We start from the raw sequence: 21,087 nt of genomic DNA on the forward strand, positions 1-21,087 counted from the left end.
GTTTTTTGATGGACACTTTTCATACCACTTTCATACATAGAGATTTGGCTCCTTTATATAGTCTCCATGCACTTGACATTTACACTTCGCGCCAATAAACGGGGGGCTCCTGTGCTGCCCCCTATAGTTCATGCACATTCCCTATTGGCGCAGTCGGTAGGATAATAAATTATACTTAATTGTTCTACGGGATCGCATCGCGTACAGATGTATGGCGTTATTCCTTAGAGCGTTATTCATAAACGCATTACAAGCCTCAATTAGCTATGTATCGTTTGTCTTTATCTGTCAATTCGACTTATGTATTTGTAAGAAAGGGATAAAACATCATTTAACTAATTCAGGCCCGTTTTATGAATGAGGGGGGTAGTGCATAATTATTTTCCATCGTATTTTCACGGAAACGTACGAACGTGTCTTGCTATTTCAGTCAGTCCCTGTACAAAAAGTATACTGAGGTTGACTGAAGTAGGATGATAAATACGAACCTTTCCGAGAAAATACGATGATTGACGAGAAAAAACAATTATTAACTAGCTGTCGCCCGCGACTTTGTACGCGTGGATTTGTATGTTGGTGGTTATATATTCTACATGAGCATAGAACATTATGCAGCAAAATATAGCAGTAGGGACGGTTAATCGTTTGTTAATAATTATACAAAATTACAAATCATGAGATTTGGCTGTCACAACGAAGTTCCCGAAAAATCTACGAAGTTCGATAATGTTCTTGATATAATTATCGAGAACATTTTTTTTCAGTTAGGGGCTTGAAAAAGTGGAATGGGAGTGGAGTGGGGGCTTGAATAGTGGACATGAAAATTTTCTAGGGGGTTAACGGGGATTACCCCGTATTATCAAGAACGTTGAAATAACTTTTTTTGTAATCTTATATTATGCCTTTTTAAGAAGTATTAGCATTAGTAATGGATTCAAACTTTCAACCCTGTTAGCGCCTATTTGCGCTGTTTAAATAAGACAAGGTATCACTTGAGATTACCATTTTAATGGGTTTTATTACAATGTACAATAACTATATGTATAGGTTCTATGTCTAGGACACGCGCGGTCGCGCGTTTATCGTGGTGGTTAGATTGCAAGAGAGGGATGCGCTCGCAGAGATGCCCGAAGATGCGTCGTATGTGTAAAACTCTGGCGCTAGCATCGCGCTTTCTAGTTGGACGCCGATCCCGCCGTATATGTTGGCATCTTGGGGCTGCAGGGCTGCGTTTCCACACATCATTGGTTGGCGAAGCTAGCGGTGTTGCCACAGCGCTAACAACCCATTTAGGGGATGTTTTTTTTTATAAAGCTAAATTACTTCTCTTGTATTTTAATAATATGCCTTTATACAAATATTTAGGTCCCGCGCTCAAAAATATGTTTGATCCCCATACAAACTGTCATCCCCTTTTTAACACCCTGAACTTCTAAAAATCAAATATGCATAGCCTCTTCGGCATTGCTGTAAAGGTGAGAACAACGGAACGGATAAACATTCTTAGAGTTAGGCCGCGGTAAAGTCGCAGTGCAAGTGTTATTTACGTTGCATTGCGTGTGCTATCAAAGTTGTTGCAGACTTATCTCGGTCTGACTCTAAGGTACCTATATAAACGGGAACTCCATCACCTCTGGATATGCGATGTCTCTGTTATGGCACCTATACACGATGGCCCAGCGTAGGCCAGTCTAAGGGACACATGCAGCTATGCGGTTGAATGAGATAGCAATATTACTTGCTCCCTCTAACGCATAAATGCGTCCCTTACACTGGGCTATGGTGTACAGGAGCCTTTAGGGTGACAGAGGCGGAGATAAAAAACTGGCCAGGTGCGAGTCGCATTCACCAGCCGAAGGTACCGTGGGCGTTTTCTAAAATAAATATTGAAAACCTTATTCTCACAGATCCTGGTGTTTTTGGGTTCTTTCAACTCAGAATCACTAGCATATACAATCCTGATGATAAAAATAATGTCCCAAAATTTTGTATACATATAAAAAGTTTACATTCCACTACGTCACACACATACATACTGTATTTGTATAGTAAAGTGTGAGTAGATATTACTTGCCAAATTTCAGAGTTCTAGGTCAACGGGAGGGTCAACCCTATAAATTTTGATTCCATTGAGTGTCGAAATATATGTCGTTATATACGATATAAACAGCCGTATCTATTTTTTACGTTAACTTAGAAATTTGATTTTTTCACAGCTTCAAGGGACCGTAGACTTAAGTATATGGTTTAATTTTCAACTCGATACCTCCACGCGTTCCCGAGATAAATGGTCTTGACAGACAGACGGACGGACGGATAGACAACAAAGTGATCCTATAAGGGTTCCGTTTTTTCCTCTTGAGGTACGGAATCCTAAAGGGGACTTTGAAATTCGATTTTTGCGTTAGTCATCAAACAGTTGTTGTCAATTTCATATTTATAACTTTATTTCATTGTAAATTAATATGAATAAAAAATACAATAATTGTGAGGTAGCTTTTTGAGTTCGCTGCAATAAATACAGGTCTCATTGATAGTGGGTAAAGCCATTAATTGAAGCTTATCAGTAGATTACTATACTCTGTCAAGCAATTTCCGTCAGAAGAAAAGAGCGGCAAATTAAAAAAAAAAATTGGGGCGAAGGGTTATCGTCCGATAGAAAATTTGAATTTCGCACCTTTTTCTACCGACAAACTTGTTTGACCGGCTACACTTACTTAATTAACTATGCTAATTTTTTTTCATGTATATTTGTATAAAATATAGACTAGAAATATTTATTGTTAAATATTTGTAAAATGTATAACATTAACATTATAGGTCATTAAGGGTTAGTAAAGAACACATAAAGTTCTTATAACTTTATATAGGGACCATTTGGAAACTTGTGTTTTCCTGTAGATTGGCCAAGGTTGGCTCAATGTGAAGTCAGCTGCAGAGATACAAACTTTGTATGCAAGAGAGGTCAACTATCTCTGTAGTAACACAGCACAGGAGCGCCGTGAAAGTATCTCTCCCGCGAGATATACTACCCGTCCCTCTCTAAAATACTAGAAAAATATAAAAAAAACGCGGGCGAGATACTGTCGAGGCGCTCCTATGTTAAGCCCATTATAGCTGACGCCAACAATCTATCCTCTTGGGGTTCAAAGTAGGGTTTGCAATCCGGATCCGAAATGTATGAAATTATCCGAATCTGGATTCGGATCCGCGGATCTTTCCATACATTTCAGATCCGTCGTGCAAACACTAGTTCAAAGTCCTAATACTAGTATAGTACACATTACCTGCAATAAAATTTGAATAATAATGAAATGGAACAGTTGCTTTTGTTTTGTTCGATTTTAAAATAAAACAAATTCAACACCTTTGATTCAAATTTGACTGGCAATTTACCTTGTATGGTGGACCGCTAGAGGCTATACAGGTGCTATGGTAGTTATCGATATTATAGGTACTCTAGGATACAACCAGGAAAGCCTTAAGCATGTGCCAGACGGCAGACAACCAGTTTCTGCAAGATGACCTTGGTAGAAAAACAGTTGTTTTAAGCCATGTAGCAAGTGGTTGAAACCAAATTCTGCATGACCTTTAAACGCCCTCGGTAGACAGGCGTGCTCTGCCAACAAATGGCAGAAGCAGTGGTTTAAAATCGTCTAGCCGCTTGTTGTAAACCACTCGCTTCTACCATGGTCATGTTGCAGGAACTGTGGTTGTCTGCCATCTGGCACATGCTTTAAGATGAGGAGGAATGTGACAACCCTATATAACCATTGTTACACTTAACCAACAATATGTAAACCTCATTAATATTTATAATAATTAACTTATTAGGTAAAGCTTATAAGAATAGTATAATACTAAATAAATTGTACTTAGATATGGGAGAGTGGTGCCTCCTAGCATAGGTTATTTTGTAAATAACTTACAAGGAGACAGCAGCTATTGTAATATTTGTAATGGTTTTGAAAAAAATAAAGAATTTTGTATTATTGCACAGACATAAGGTCCACCAAGATCACCTTAAATTAATGAATCGTACTTCAGCCTTACCATCACTGAAGATACTTCTCTCTCTAAAAGCCACACATACTTTATCAAGAGTTTGCTCCTCATTTCTTTTAGTACAATTCTTCAACATATTACACAAACTAAGTTCATCGTTAAACTCTAAAATTAAATTATTCCTACCACCATTTGGACCTACAACGGCATCACACATAATATGTTTATTTATCATATCCCTTAGACAACATTCAAGTAATTCATAGTATTCAAGCCAAAACCATTTAGGTAGTTGAATAAGCTTGATGTTTAGAGCTTCAGTTAAAAGACCGGTGATCAGTATATCATCTATCCAGAAGTATGGATGGTGCACCGCCTCATTTGTTAGTCTTGCAGCAGTATTAGTTGTTGTTATGTAATACCAGCCAGACATATACGGTGGGTACTCATTCCTCGGATATTCTTCCCATGTCACATACCATTTATTCTGTTTTTCTCTTCTTGGCTTGGTATTGTTTAACATGTAACCCATAAGGAAATCTCCTTCAATAGGTTTGCTGGTTAAAAGATTATATGTTCTTTGTAAATTAAATACAGTGTCATCATCTACTTTGAGTATGTAGGAGGCATCACTGCATTTTTTTGAGGCCCATTGTAAACCCATCAAATGCTTAAAAGTTAAGTTGCGGTAGTTTTCTAGAAATGAACCTTGGAGGATGTCCCCGAAAGTGTTGCTTTCATCTTCTATAGCAGCCTGAGTAATATATCTAAAAAAAACAATATTTGTTTCATGCATAACTTAAAAGTTAATGTGTAAGTGCAATTTGTACTCTTGTTCTAAGTAAAAATTGTTATTGACTTAAATTAATGGTACAATCACTATCACTCATAAACTACTAGTCCGTGTATATAATAACTAGCCTGAGTTCTAACAGAAGAAGTTTGCCTTACTTTTCATGCGGTGGAATTTTTGCCAACATAAATATTCTTGTTGCATTCATGGCCTCTAGGTACTCTTGTGGCATAGCTCTGCGGTGTGCACTCCGCAGTTCAACATGACCCACATAAGATGTCACTATTATAATTATAAATGGATTTTCTGAAACAAAAAATAACATGCTTTTGTATATTGCAGTTCTAAATAAAATACAACAAAACCATTTAGGATAGAAATAACAGTGTAGTATTGCTGAAATACGATCTCTTTCCGACTTATTTGGGTAGCCGGATGTCCAAAAGGATAGGAGGATTGGTTTATAACTTTCATAAGAAGATATTTTTCCGATTACGAGTGGTAGAAATAATATTTTACAATTCTTACTTCCGCATAATGTGTTTGAAGGTGTTATTTTAAGATCCTTTATAAATCTGTTTTGGCTGGATTTTATAAGTCTTATCGTCTCATGAAGTTCCAAGTTTGAACTCCAATAAATCCAAAGTGCTAAACTTAATATAGATATTACTGCAAGCGTCACAAATCTTTTCTGCATTTTATTTTATTGAAACAAGTTAAATAACTGTGCATTTGTTAATATTGTAATCAAATTTTGTTTTGTTATAGTTAGTTGCTGTCACTGTCAGGTGTCAGCGATGTCAACTGTTAGTTTGTCATTTCTTCATTTTTACAACTAGCCTAGATACAAGTTTTTTTAAGCCAATTTTTTCCCTCCACACTCGCGTTTGAGGCTTCGCGCCGCGATTCGCGCATGAGTGTGGAGAACGCGTAATAAGGGTTGTTTACATTATTGTGGTAAGCTCGCTCCAGACTACGCGGCGCGAAGTCGCGAGCAAAAGTGTGGAGCGCGCGTCGCAGGTCTGCGAAATTGACTCCACACTCGCGTGGCGCACGAGTGTTGGTCATAAAGTTGCGACAGAGGGGAACGCCTGTTAATGTCTACTTCGTTTGGTTATATCCTCCAAGAGGTAAATCGATAAAGTTCTTAAATACGGAACATGTTACTGATGCAGATTACTATGCAAAGCTTGTAAACTGCTTTAAATACGTTTGCTGTGGGTCCTGCGTGGTCCTGAAACGTGACATGTAAGTCATGAGCCCCCTCCACACTCGTGCGCGAATCGCGCCGCGATTCAATCTAAAGTGAAATACATGTGATGTGTTATTAGTGAAATGATCACGTGACTTTTTTGAATCTGCAATCCCGATCCCTATAATTTTTTTCTTTTCGATCGGCGTTTGTCGATATACGAAATACGATTGTAATCTTGGCTAAGCCCCCATGTATTGCCAGCTAAACTTACAACCCCCTTACTTACAATCTGGGACTGATTGGGATTAGTCTGGTTTCCTCACAATGTTTTCCTTACGCACTTAACGCACTAAATTAGGTAATAATACTATTTCTCTCATTATAATAATTATCATGAACAATCTGTATTGAATTTCGATTATTATCGATATACGTCACCAATTAAATTAATGTCCTATCAATCTAATTAATACCTTTGATTTTATTATTGATATGTTTATCACATTATAACTAAGTTACTACCTAAAGTGTCAACTACCTACCTAGATATTTTTAGCAAAACTACGTAAATTACCTACATGCGTCATCTGGGCTAGTAACGGAATTAAGTAGGTATAATAAGTACCCCAATAACATGATATAATTATGTGCTCATGGTACATTACCAAATTACAAATTCAATGCGATAAAATATGCATTTTTATTATATGCCGAAAGTAGGTGCTTCGGTAACAGTTATTTCTTTTAAACTGTGAAATTATAAACTTTAAAATGTCAAGCGCTATTAATTAAGCAGTTTGTACGTTAACAGTAGATACTTACTTAGATAGTGTCCGACTCCGGTAGACCGACCCAGTCACATCACATGTGATTCGTCCGATTGCAAGATAGATAATATACCTAAAATTTAATAAATGATACGAGTAGTCCTGTTCTAGGTTCAAATCACTATAAGAAATTGTAATTTTTTCACATCATCTATTCGGAAAAGGCCTGTTTCTTCCCTGTTCGGAGGGATCAAAGTGGCACTTTTCTGATCTATAACACACTATTTTTTTATTGTTTTGCATACATGTAAAACATTTTTTAGCTTAAATCTTTTGAAACATAATAATTCCCTCAAAGCCTCAAAGGTGATGTGAAAAGCAGCATGTGTTACATGGTAGCAAAATTATATCCACCTTGGGCGTTAACACTTAAATCCCTCACTACTCTCAGGATTCTATTTTAGAACCCCTGGCTACGCTCAGGATTCAATTATAGTATTGTTAGCTTCATTCAGGATTCAGTGTACGCCCACGCCGTAATATGTCATTTTGCTCCCTTGTGCAAAATCGACAATTTTCTACCTTACCATTAAAGTTCCCGTAACTATAATCCATATGAGGCTACAGTAACTAACGAGTCTCTGCTAGCTATCAAGCTAGCACTACGTTCGTTTGCCTCCGACATGTTACATAAAAAGTGACTGACCTTGTCGTAGGAAGTCAAAGGATGCACTAGATCTATTCCCGTCTCAAATCAAATCTTTGCGCCCATCCCACGTGCACTGCGATACTGCGAATTCCTTGCACCGAAGGCGCAAACAAGGGACATTTTATCATATAATATAATGATGGTGTTATCAAGCGGCCGCGCTCAGCTCAGTCGAGTCTCAGCGACCATCGCACGCGCAGTGTTAACTGTTCGAAACGAGGCGTCCGCGCGCCGACACCATAATGAACGTAACCATGGACACTGACATTATAATGACTTCCGAAGGAATGGATGGCGTATTACGAGCGAAAATAATAACCATGGTGACGCTATTCTGTGTATCCATGCTGTTTGGATGCTTGCCGATGCTTATTTCACTAAAATTCGACTGGTTTACGAAAAGCACCGGTTCGGATGTGCGGACTTCCAATCAGTTTGTGATGGGGCTGCTGGCGTTTGGTGGAGGTGTCCTGTTTGCCACCACTTTTATGCACTTGCTGCCGGAGGTGGATTTAAACATACAGCTGCTTCAAGGTGAGGTATATGGTTGTGAAAACGGCTCTAAAAACCAACATGCACTAAGCATTTTCGACACAAGGCTGTGAAGTAAACAATTCTATTTCAATGCTGTTTGTTCGCCAAGCCATACATTTGTCGTTGGAGAAATAGAACTCTATTGTCCCCGATAGTACAGTCGCCATCAGATATATCGGAGCGGCCGAGGTGCTCACAAATATCTGAACACGCCTCTATTGTCATGGCGCTAGGTGCGTAGCACACCTCGGCCGCTCTGATATATCTGATGGCGACTGTACAGTTTCAGAGCAATCTGTAAACTACGTTTGTATGGAGAACCGAGCTTGCTACGGAGTACGGCCTTTTAAAACTTTCGGGAGCAGTAAAATATTAATTAGAACTTAAATCTGTGTATGACTTCCACACAACATTTTCTTCGTATCCCTGGTGATTAATGATTATACACTTATACAGAGGGGTGTTATAAGTTTTTTCTACTCGTCGAGTATAATCTGTGTATTACAACGTCGCATGCAACACTACAATCTTACTCTTTTCAACGTTGGATAGTCTATGGCACTTCCGACTCAAGCATAAGAAATTTATCGATACGGTTTGGTCAATTATAAAAATTTTGAAAATAGAACTTCATACATTTCGATAAAATATTTCTTGTTTAAGGAGACTCGATTCAGTGCAAATTAGCCTACTTAAACACGCTGCTGCGTCGCATCTGCTTTATGATTGGTTGGCCAACAAAAACATTTTATTTTATGTTGTAGTAGAAACAATTGCTTCATACGTCAGAAACGCGTATGTGACACCCTTCATATAGCAACATCCATACCCTACGAAAACCGCTTAGCGTTGCTTGTTAGTCTCCATAGGCTACGGTGGCCAAAATCGAGAAAAAAATTGTCTTAAAATTGAATTTAGCAAGGAGCAGGTACCAGGGCCTCATGAGTTACGAGGAGGTGTCGTTGAGCAACCCGCCGGGGGCGCCGGGCCCGGCGGCCGGGGCGCGTACGAGTATGAAGGTATCGCGGGCTGCGGCAGCTCGCGTATCTTAGCTGTATACTTTTGGTTTGTTTACCTATATGATTCTACTAGTTGAAAGTATTTTTTTTGTCTCGTAGAAAAAGTATTGTATACAATAGTGATATAATCAAGCTTTTCAATCTCGTACCTTAAGTTAAGCAACTCAGCAAGCTTCGTTGCTTAAACACGGTACTCGACTGAAAAGCTCTCTATTATATCACGATTGTATAAAATACTATTATATCGTGAAGAGGGTAAATATTTCGGGATTTGTCCGAGTGTTCTTAGATGTTTGCTGAAAATTAGTTCAGTAGGTACTACAGTGAAGATCAGTACTTTTCTAGCTGACTGATCGACTTCTACTGGTCTAATCTCTAATCGGTTTCCTGAGTATTAACTTTGCTACGCGAATTATATAAAGTGGCGCGCAAAACATTTCTCTCAGGGCGAAAATTTAAGTCCAATGAGGAGGTTATACGGAAGGTTAATGCTTGAAGAGACTTACTTCCGTGAAGGCATAGAGAAGATGCAGATTCGTTGGGACAAGTGCGTAGAACTTCGAGGGGATTACGTAGAGGAATACAATTTAGAGAACGTAGAGGAATTTGCAATATTATTATTTTTTCATATCAAACCAAGTTACTGGTCAAACAACCCTCGTAGGTACAAACTTGCATAGATTCATCATTTTGCTCCAACTTCTCAGAACATAGGTAGACAAAAGTGGACGAAAAGGGTCGGAAGATGGCCTAAGAAGCTCCTCGACGAAAATGTTTTCGTTTTCAGATACGGGACCCTAAAAACGTAAACACATCGAGTTTGGCCTGCTTAAATAATCGATAGATGTGCTAAGAATAAATATCTTACAGTCTACAATAAAAGCAATAAATATGGCAGTAGGTAACTTGTTAAGAGGATGTGGTAAATATGGTTAGTTTTTTCGCGTTTACTCTCCTAATGAATTAAGTAGTATTTGTCAGTCTGCGGTTCTTTGGGACTGAAGTACCTAGGTGCGAGTTTTTATCATTTATTAACACCCAGGTAGGTATATAGGTAGGTGTCATGGCTCACAGGTAAACATTGCGCGATGATCTATAGGTAGGTATTTTGAGACCGATGTTTGAGACTTTTGGACTTATCGTTAAAACGTGATTCGGATTCGGAGGAAAAATGGCAAAAAAACAGCTAGCCTAACCCCCAACGGCCCCAACCCTTCAACTTAATTCTATTCTAGTAGTATAGGCCTTACAACCTCTTTCACGAGAATAACGAGTCATCATTATCATCATCATCATATCAGCCCTTTATCGCCCACTGCTGGGCGCACTATGTCACAAGGCGAGCGCTTTAATTTTGGAACGCCTATAACGTATCTTAACTTAAGATTCTTAAGTTATAATAAATCATTGGTTGAAAAGCTAAATATTTATAAAGATCTCAGGGGGACTCCTTGCAACTTTTCACATGCGATTTTCATCGTTGCGTTGCGGCGTTTGATCAATCGATGTCGACAATGTCATAGAATAAGTAATACTTAGATCTTAGATGTATCGGAAATCTTAACAGTTTCTGACTTTTCCTGACAGACATCTTGTATAGGTAAGTATAATGTAGGTTTAGTCCCTGACCATGTATAGGTACTTATACCATGTACTTACTTCCTAACTGCAGCGCCTCGTATATTACCATTTTATTCCCCCTACGACTCCTACGAGCTATCCTCCTTATCTCTGTCCAATTGACCGTTTGATATCCCCTCGTTAGTTAGGTACAATAAGAATTAACTGGAATGTAATGAGAACTCAGTATCCTTGTAGTTTTTATGATTTTATAAGAGGTATTGACATCAGACAAAAAAGAAAAGCACCTACAGAATAAAAAGCATGCAAAGGAACTTAGATCACTACAAATATTAGATAATTTGCACGTCAATGATATGACGCCATTTGCCGTGGCAGAAAAAAGGCGCTGTATCCGCATGGTAAATGCGGCAAGTTTCATGTATGTTTGTATGTAATTTTAGGGTGCCGTACCTCAAAAAGAAAAAAACGGAACCCTTATAAGATCACTTTGTTGTCCATCCGTCCGTCTGTCTGTCAAGACCCTTTATTTCGGGAATGCGTGAAGGTATTGAATTAAAATTATAACTATATACTCAGGTCTACCGTCCCTTGAAGCTGTGAAAAAATCAAACTTCTAAGTTAACGAAAAAAAAATACGCCCATGCCGCAAGAAGAAGAAACGTAGGTATATTTCGACACCCGAGGGAATCAAACTTTATAAACCTACTTCCCGTTGACCTAAAACTATGAAATTTGGCAAGAAATATCGTCTTACACTACAACTACAGGGACAAATCTGAAAACTATACATTTCTAAAAAAGAAGAATAACAATAATAAGTTAAATGTGTACGAAACCCTCGGTGGGCGAGTCCGACTCGCACTTGTCCGGTTTTTTTTATTGCTAACTAGATTAATAATTATACAATGAGAATAAATAAAAAGATTCGATGTAAGACAGGTAGGACTCCCCTTTGTTTATATCAGTTTCTCATTATCATAATCTTCATAAGATAACCATTAACCACGCACTTCTTACACATTACATATGCGTTCAATTCAAGACAATGGTTTTACACAATAATTTTAAAAACTTCATTTGTTTTCAGAGGCCGGTGAACTCGCAGACATACCGCTATACCTTGCCGCCCTCATAATGTGCGCCGGCTTCTTCATGATGTATTTAATCGAAGAGTTGGTACACGTTTACATCAACAGCAGAGAGAATAAGACTGCCAAAACTAGCTTTACTAGAGTCCTTAGTATTAGAAAAACAAGTGCACCTGAAGCGCCGGAACCTTTAAAGGAGGTTAACGTTCCGAAGAGTCATGGGCATGGCCATAGTCACCAACCTTTCGTGTCTGGAGACGATCCTGTGACGCAGACGCTGAGGGGGCTCTTGATTGTTTTGGCGTTGTCCATCCATGAGCTCTTTGAAGGGTTGGCTGTTGGATTGGAGGCTTCTGCAGCGAATGTGTGGTAGGTATTGAATAATAAATTCGTAAATATAAGGCAAATAAGTGCAGTTATTGATATGTCTGTTTTGCTGTGCTAGCTTTAAAAATAGAATCATGGTTAAGGCTGCATGGCAGCGAGGTCAAAGATATGCAAGAAAGTAATAGTGAGAGGTGGGTACAGTGAGCTGAAAAATTACATGTGGACATATTCATAATGTGGTAATACAATTTTGCGGGTGGATATACTTAGGTAGCTTCTGATTTTTCTATTTTACCATTTGCACTTCAGTACCTGTTAATACTTTTTTGTGCCTATTCGTTTCATTACATAGTCAAGTGGGTAGTTTAGTGGTGGTTACTAGACAAGTAGACATACTCCTTTCATTTGTTTCGCTACCTATTTCGTTCTATCCGTTCTTGACGCGTTGCATTCAAAGCAAATTGTACTTATAATAACCCCTTCATTGTATGTATAGCTGTCAACCTTCTATGTGACGCTGTGACGTCCCACGGGTAAAGGTACCTTGTGGCGGTTGGCGCTTACGCCATTATTAACGCCGCTCCAATATTATTGCGGCGCTATGCAACGTAAGCGCCAGCCGCCATAAGGTACCTTTTGCCGTGGAACGTCACATATATGTTTGTAAGTATATGTAGTTGTAGACTGCGAACAACTGGACAGTGTGGTATCTACCTACGCTAATACGAGCTCCTGTTTATTTGTAGAACAAGTTACGCATTCGGTGAAGGTTGTTTATTTACTTGCCTTGCACTCATTACGTAGGTAAATCTAATATCTTTAAACGAGCAATTCTTGTATATATATTTATATATTTCGGGGATCTCGGAAACGGCTCTAACGATTTTGATGAAATTTGCTATCGGGGGCGAAAAATCGTTCTAGCTAGGTTTTATCTCTGCATGGGAAAACGCGCATTTAAGTTTTTATATGTTTTCCGAGCAAAGATCGGTCTCCCAGATATTCCTAATATTTAAATGACGACGATGTGGTAAAATAATTTTTAGGGGACTAAATAAATGTATAGTTTCGTCTATTATTTTGTATAGCTGCAAGGAATTCACCAGTTTCTTTGTAATAAGAAGATTAACCTAAACATAATATTACTATATCTTTGACGTCGATTATACGCGTTTGTATTTCTGTCTGTAAAACAGTTGTTCACATATTACTCGTAACAATGACAATCATAAACTTTCATGACTAAACAAAATATTGTTATTTTATACCCCCACTTAGTTATACCTATGTGTTAATGTAACAGTCTCATTTAAAAATTGTCATCGTATTTTACAAGGTGCGTGGCTAATAGCATGGGTAGGCAAAAGTGTTTTGGCTTGTGTCTCATGAAATAAGTATTACAGAAAGTCTTCTCATTAAAATTTCTAGTAATTCTATCAACTAGGATAAGTACTTTGGTTGCCCTTATTCTAGTTCTCTCTGTCTCTCTTACTTTTATAGCCGTTCATTTAACCGTTCAAAAGTATTTAAAAAACTACAAGCCCAGATGTGTCCCTGTCTATCGATAATTCTCAGGTTAGCACAGAATGTGTAAGTTTTAGTTAAATCTACTAGGGGATATTACTGCAATGTTCTGCCACCAGAGTGCAGCACAAGCCTTTTTAGTAAACCATAGAGTAACTTATACATACGTACCTTTAACAGGTTTTTGGCAAGTTTTCAGAGATAATAAAATATGACATTGATGCATCAAAGCGGTTTGTTTACAGAGGACCTACCGGGAAACACGAATCCGAAATTTCGCTATCTGCCTCTTTATCCCTCGAATATGCAAGAGTGACAGAGATGCTAGATAACGAAATTTCGATTTTCTTGTTTCGCGATAGACCCTCAGATTGTGGTAGCGGCGCCGTAATATTCCCTATTGATTCGCAACGCTAGCAAACATGATTGCTCTATGTCTCACATAAATATCAACGTGCAACAACAAGGTTTACGCGCCGCACATGACAGGCCTGGCATTGATGGGTTCAAAGCGCTCGTGCTAATTTGCTATACCTAATTTTTTACAGGTACATGTTCGGCGCGGTCTCAGCCCACAAGTACATCATCGCCTTCTGCATCGGCGTGGAGCTCATAGCGGCCGGCACCAAGCGTTGGCTGTCTTTGGTCTACATCTTCACGTTCTCCTTCGTGTCTGCACTGGGTATCGGCGTTGGGATCCTGCTGGTCGGTGGTGCTGGCGCGGCTGAGGCCGGACTCTACTCGGTTATATTGCAGGTGCGTGGTCTTCTCTAGTCGTTCTTGTTTAGTTAGGTATCTGCAGCAGATTGTCTTTGGTTTACATTTTTACGTTCTCATTCGTATCCGGGCTGGGTATCGGCATTTGGATCCCGCTGGTCAGTGGCGCTGGTGCGGCTGAGGCCGAGCTCTATTCGGTTATACTGCAGGTGTGTATTTAGTCTGCATCTTCACGTTCCCCTTCGTGTCTGGACTGCGTATCGGCGTTGGGATCCTGCTGGCTCGGTCATATTGCAGGTATGTATCCAGTGCCGGCCCGAGATCAAGGGATCAGGGTAGAGCGAAATTGGGTTTTGGCGCCCTTCGTTGAAACTTTTTACCAAAAAACAAAACGGACCGTATTTTGGGCCCGCGTATTTTTTTTTCTTATTTGCCATTTTGGCGCCCCCCTTGCCATCCGGCGCCTAGAGCGGCCGCTCCACTCGCTCTACCCTAGATCCGGCCCTGTATGTATCAAGCCCCGTAAGGAATAAATGTCTTCCTAGTTTTGCCACAGACGATACAGAAGACCGTGCGAAACACAGTAGAAAATGCTTGGAGGTGAGATTTATAAGATAGAACATCTATTGATATGAAAACGACACATTTAGAGGATAATGATTCTGGCAAAGAAGTACTTAGGTACTTTAAGAAGTACCTAAACTAAATAAGGGCGAGCTTCATACTTTTCTAATTTAGGCAACAGGTCTACATTTTTAGGGTTCCGTACCCACAGGGCAAAAACGGGACCCTATTACTAAGACTCCGCTGTCCGTCTGACTCTGTCCCTCTGTCTGTCACCAGGCTGTATCTCATGGACCGTTATAGCTAGACAGTTGAAATTTTCACAGATGATGTATTTCTGTTGCCGCTATAACAACATACTATAAAGTACGGAACCCTCGGTGCGCGAGTCCGACTCGCACTTGGCCGGTTTTTAGAGCTACTTATGTACCTACGGAACTGCACGCGGACACTAGCAATAATAATAAAATAAGTATATTACTTGATATTACTATAATGTTTCACGGATGCCTGCCTCTGTTATTCATGCGCCTCAGTGAAACGAATTTGTTTGTCTACCTAGTGACAATGACAACTCTGCACGCGTAGAAGATTAGTAAAGGAAACTTATGTCTCTATACATTGTATGTGTATTAGGATGTTGAGTGAAGTGGAAGTACTCAACATGTAGCTCTTTCTTTATTCCGCGGTATTAATTTAATTACTAACGGGGACTCAAAATGACAGTGCAAATATTTTCTGCCGACGATTGACTCATCATTATCTTCCTCGCGTTATCCCGGCATTTGTTAAGAATGATCTGTCAATAAATAATTTTGTATATTTTTTTATATCGTCAGGTGACAACCAAAACTCACACTAGCCACAGTGAACCATATAGTTACTTAAATAAGGTTGATTTTTGTTTAATAATTTTTAAGTAATAAGTCAGTTTTAGTTGTCACCTGACTATATAAATGCGACTATAATAGCTTACTTATGTGATATCGAGAAATATTAGGTAGGTATACTTTCAAGTAAGTACCTCTTAGTTTTATTTAAGATGCAGATATGGAATACGAGGTGATAGTCATATACAATCGTCAGGCCTTTCATGTACTTCAGTCTTGAAACAGACACTAGAAACAAGTGGCAGGTACTTTACTTTGTATACCATTAGTCCATTATCATTTCAGGCATTAGGCATTTTTTCGAGTGTTTAACAACAGTGTTAGCTAGTCATTCATGATTTTGATTGCATCTTATAACAAACAATAGGACTATTATGTATTCGTGCATAACCACTTAACTACATTTCCAATCCAATGCGGATATGAAATCCACCAGAAAATGTGGTGTAAAGCCGGAGTGGACTGTAAATTTTTGAATTGTGGTATGCTAATGCAAACTGAAATGGTTTGGCTGCGGATCCCCTGTGTGCAGAGGCCTCTGCTGGGGGCTCTTTCCGTGCCTAGGTACTTCTAACTTTGCGATACACTTCGTTCTTAATGACAATAATAGTACATTGTGATACAAGTGTGCTAAGTTGGTCATTACACACGAGGCGATATTGTGCGCGCGAGCTGTAAGCGAGCGCGCAATAAGAAAGCCGATGTGTGTAATGACCAATGCACACGCGTTTCATACGACGTTTTTCAACACACCTGGACACAAAAAAGAAACTTTCATATTAATCAAATTGTTAAAACAGTCTAAAATCTGTCATACTGCCGGCCGCCCCTCGGCCGGCCGGGCCGCGGCAGGCGGTCGGGCGCGCCGGTGCCCGCCAGTCCGACCAATTAAAGAAGGCTCCGTTTCAATGCATATTATTAGCAATAAGTTACCTCCTTAACTCAGTCGGATAATATAATGAAAAAGCACGAGTGTTATAATATACTGAAAAAGCACGCGTGTTTAATATCTAGGATTATGAGCCAAAAATCGGTGGAATAAAAACGTCGTTTTGAGCAAGTGTGTTGAAAAATAAGTTTCATGTAAAGAATATATACGCTGTCTTGACTCTGCGAAAATATGTCTGTACTGTAGTACTACCTACCCGATATGTATGAAAATAGTATAAGAATACTTGAGTAAAATAAGTGTATAGGTAAAGTCAGCATCAAATAGATAGTGACGGCCAAAGTGGCCAAATATATCGTAACACACCTTTGTTACCTTACCATAGAAATAAGGATGTGTCCCATTATATTTGGCCACTTTGGCCGTCACTATCTATTTAATGCTGACTGTATAATATACCTAGTTACCTACTCGAATTTTACCCTTTATAACATTATGCATGTACCTTATATATCGACAGGGTCTAGCCTGTGGCACGCTGATGTACGTGGTGTTCTTCGAAGTGTGGCGGCAGGACCGCTCGGGAATACTCCAGTTCGTCTGCTCCGTGCTGGGCTTCGTCGTCATGGTGTCGCTGGAGCTGGTCGTGGAACTCTTCGGTAATTACACTTTATTGCTTTTCCATTGATAGATGTAAAATATTCTTTTTTGTCTTCGGTAACACCTGGTTGCGCATCGTTGGTGCAATGCACCTTTAAAAACTTTTTAATCAGCCTGTCTCCATATGCATGTGATCATATGATGATCTGGATCGCCCAACGAGACGATCCAGATTAACGTAACGATTGGATCCGAAGCCCGAAGCAAGACCAAGAGACATTATGGCCGTCATAGCTCAGGGAAAGTGGACATGGGCGGAGCACATTGCGAGAATGGACAACAGTCGCTGGACACCCGAAGGAGCGGTCGACAACCGCAGCGCTGGTTGGACGACATCCGACGACACGGAGGTCGGGACTGGATGAATCCGGCACAAGATCGAAATCATATACTACCTATTATGTTATGCTACATTCTGAGCATAAACTCTTGAGACCCCCGCGCTCGGTGTAGGATGCACAACAAGGCGTAGGTAAAGTCAGCATCCGATATTGGCCATTTTGGCATCACTATTATTCTATATTATGCTACCTGTGTTACTCCGTTTCTCAGATAGTGACTTAATCCAATAATTTCGAAATGCCATGAAGAAATTAGTAATCTGGGGAGAATTTTGATACAAGCACTTTTTTTTTAATCACTACACATTCTTGTAGATATTTAAGTGTCGGTGATAAGATTAGGTAAACATTTTTGTTAGCGATAGCGATTATTGCCAAATAATACTGATGTTGAAAAAGATAAAATAAGGTCGTTATACTTTACTAATTAGGGAAAGTATATCTACCTACATGTTACTTTATTTATACTTTATTTATTTATTTGTTTGGTACCAATCTAACAAAAAGTTATTGATTGTAAACAATAATTTAAAGGTTCCGTACCAGAAAAGAAAAAAAAACGGAACCCTTATAGGATCACTCGTGCGTGTGTCTGTCTGTCCGTCTGTCACAGCCTATTTTCTCCGAAACTAATGGACCAATTAAGTTGAAATTTGGTATACATATGTAAGTTTGTGACCCAAAGACGGACATGTAACGTAAACAAATAATTTTTTTTTTTTTACTACCTAAGGTCAGTGTATTCCACCCATATGATTCTGTCCAAATATTTTATATATTCAGCTGTGTTATTTTCATCACATTTTGTATGAATTGTCATAAAAATCAATCATTTGGTTTAAGTTACTTAACATTCTGTTTTCTTTTTTGTTTCAGTCGTTCCAGATTAGCAGAAGAATTGAAATAGGTACCTATTACCACGAAAGGACCCCGCAGCAAATATATGGTGGTTTTATGGTTGGAAAAGTGGTTTCAGTCAAATCTAACGAAATTTTTGTATGATTTAGGTTTAAGTCACCCGATTATTATTTTTAAAAAACCGCCCAAGTGCGAGTCGGACTCGCGTTCCAAGGGTTCCGTACATAACACAATTTAGACAATGTATTTTCTATTTGAAACTTGAGTGAAATGTCTAAAAAACCCGTAGGGGTCGGATCAAAAACTAAGTAATTAAGTCCGACTCACGCTTGACTGCAATTTCTAATAGGTTTTCCTGTAATCTATAGGTAAAGATCTATTTTGTGTATTTTTTTCAAAATTTTAGACCCAGTAGTTTCGGAGATAAAGGGTAATGATAATGGTAATTTTTTGCCTATTTTCTTGAATAACTTCTAAATTGTTTATCCTAAAATTATAAAAATATATATATTTGAGATTCTCACAATGAGCTCTTTCATTTGATATATAACACGATATGGTTTGAAAAACTTTATTTTTTAATTTTCTCATTTACCCCCCAAAATGTTTAAATTCATTTGTTTATGTTACATGTCCGTCTTTGGGTCACAAACTTACATATATTATGTATACCAAATTTCAACTTAATTGGTCCAGTAGTTTCGGAGAAAATAGGCTCTGACAGACGGACAGACAGACACACGCACGAATGATCCTGTAAGAGTTCCGTTTTTTCCTTTTGAGGTACGGAACCCTAAAAAGCCACAAATCTATCAGAAGTATACTTTCCCTAACAATCAATTAGTTGTTTCGTACAAAATATAATGTTACATGCCTATTTTTCGTATCCTCTTTGCTCTGTTATGCAAGTTATGTAGTATTATATCCACCACGGCTAACTATAATTCATCCGGATAGTCTCACCAAACCAAGATCCGACCCCAAATAATGGGATCAGGAGAGGAAGAAGAAGAGAGTCTCACTATTTGATTGGGATGAATCAATAATACAAGAAATGGACATAACTGAATAGTTGGTATTGGTAACAGCATTATAATTACGACTTCATAACGCCAGTAACTGTTATTGTTATTACAGACAATTCAATGTATCGATTTTAGGAAACACCTCATAGAAATAGAAAAATGTAAACTTGATTATTTCTGAAAGTATACTTCTGAGATATTTGTGCCCCTATAAACAAATTGTCAGGAGACTTAATTCAGCTTTATGTATAAAATGAATTCAAACTCAGGTTAGATATCAAAATCTATTTAGGTTCAGACACGTCGGACAAAATGCCAGAAATAGGTATAGGTACATTACCTTGATATATGGGCAATAAGGTCGTCAATACATATTTTTGTCCATATCGATATTTTTAGACGTGACTGTACCTTGGAATAGGTCAACTGTTTTTGCTGTGCGCGTCTTTTCCGTTGGGGTAGGTCGATCTAGGCAGGTAAGTAATATTATGTTATGTATAATGTGAATATTATTAATTATAAACCTAATTAACAATAGTAAGATTATTATTGAAATAAATGTCATATACGAAGGAAAAAAAAACCGAGCCGAGCGGTTCAGGCACCTGTCCGGTAAACGGGGTACGCTGGTTCGATTCCAGCTCGGGACACAGGAGGCTTTGGTCATTTTTTTCCTTCGTATATGACATTTATTTCAGTTTATAGTTTAAATAGTAGTGTGTCTACTTGAAAAACCACAAATTAAAATATTTTCATAGAAAATAATTTAATTTGTTCTTAGAAGATTATTATTATAAATGTAAATTAGGTAATTAATAAAAATAATTCCTGTTGACAAATAAATTGGATATTGAGACTTCTTAGGGTAGGTCGTGTTACTCGTATCGTACCTATAATAATTATGTTTGTACAGTATTAGACAAATAATTATTTTAGATGTTGTATTTTAAGTAAGTATTTTAGTTGTTGTAAATGCGTTGCATGGGCATCAGATCCATATGTTTGTTAAATAAAGTAAAAAAAAAGTAACAGTGTTTTTGTGATATTGCAGAACAGTGATATACAGTTAGCGGCAAAAAATCTATCATATTCCTATTTTCTTGCAGGCATTCATTCGAAAATTCGTGAAATTAGGCTTTATATCATTGACATTGTATCATCATCACGATTCTATATAACATACTTATGTCCCACTGCACGTGGTAACATAGGCAGCCGCGTTAGCACAATGCGGGTTGGGGACTTCACACACACCAATTAATGTATATTATAATATTGAATTTCTTATTTTAAAACACTCAAAACCTAATCTTACCAACAATAAAACCTAGCTGGATCGATTTTTCACCCTCGTTAGTCTCTGGTTTAAAAATTAAATCCAATAATCCCACTTTTAATACCCACCGGAAAAACTACAACTTAGGCAATAATTATTTTAAAAATGTACCTTAGTTTGATCGAATTGTCCTTTTCATACGCCCCTTTATTTCCCTTTCATCGAAATCGCTTTGAGAAATTACCAAAACAAATATATGCAATGTATAAAAAAAAATGATAGATTATTTTCCGCTACTGTAAAAGCACTTACTTATTTTAGT

At 38.3% G+C, this 21,087-nt stretch overlaps 2 protein-coding genes across 3 annotated transcripts; one reads left to right on the forward strand and one right to left on the reverse strand.

Moving 5' to 3' along the window:
- Positions 1-2,575: 2,575 nt before the first annotated feature.
- On the reverse strand, positions 2,576-5,556 carry LOC134748213 (beta-1,3-galactosyltransferase 5-like). Its single transcript, XM_063682928.1, has 3 exons — positions 5,327-5,556; positions 4,957-5,104; positions 2,576-4,772 (listed from the first exon to the last, which is right to left on the reverse strand). Exons 1-3 carry the CDS (start codon positions 5,493-5,495, stop codon positions 4,019-4,021), a joined length of 1,071 nt encoding a protein of 356 aa, XP_063538998.1. The 5' UTR covers positions 5,496-5,556; the 3' UTR covers positions 2,576-4,018.
- A 2,075-nt stretch (positions 5,557-7,631) lies between these two features.
- On the forward strand, positions 7,632-20,384 carry LOC134748198 (zinc transporter ZIP1-like). 2 transcript variants are annotated; one of them, XR_010128397.1, is made up of 6 exons: positions 7,632-8,003; positions 11,694-12,063; positions 14,094-14,301; positions 17,126-17,264; positions 18,483-20,049; positions 20,298-20,384. XR_010128397.1 is itself a non-coding variant. In XM_063682912.1 (5 exons), the coding sequence occupies exons 1-5, from the start codon at positions 7,712-7,714 to the stop codon at positions 18,494-18,496; spliced, it is 1,023 nt and encodes a 340-aa protein (XP_063538982.1). In that variant the 5' UTR covers positions 7,632-7,711; the 3' UTR covers positions 18,497-20,128. The 2 variants fall into 2 exon arrangements, 1 of the variants encoding a protein (XP_063538982.1); XM_063682912.1 differs by lacking the exon at positions 20,298-20,384 and having other exon boundaries at positions 18,483-20,128.
- The last annotated feature ends 703 nt before the right edge of the window (positions 20,385-21,087 follow it).

Source organism: Cydia strobilella, chromosome 16, assembly GCF_947568885.1.
Source record: "Cydia strobilella chromosome 16, ilCydStro3.1, whole genome shotgun sequence".
Taxonomy (NCBI): Eukaryota; Metazoa; Arthropoda; class Insecta; order Lepidoptera; family Tortricidae; genus Cydia; species Cydia strobilella.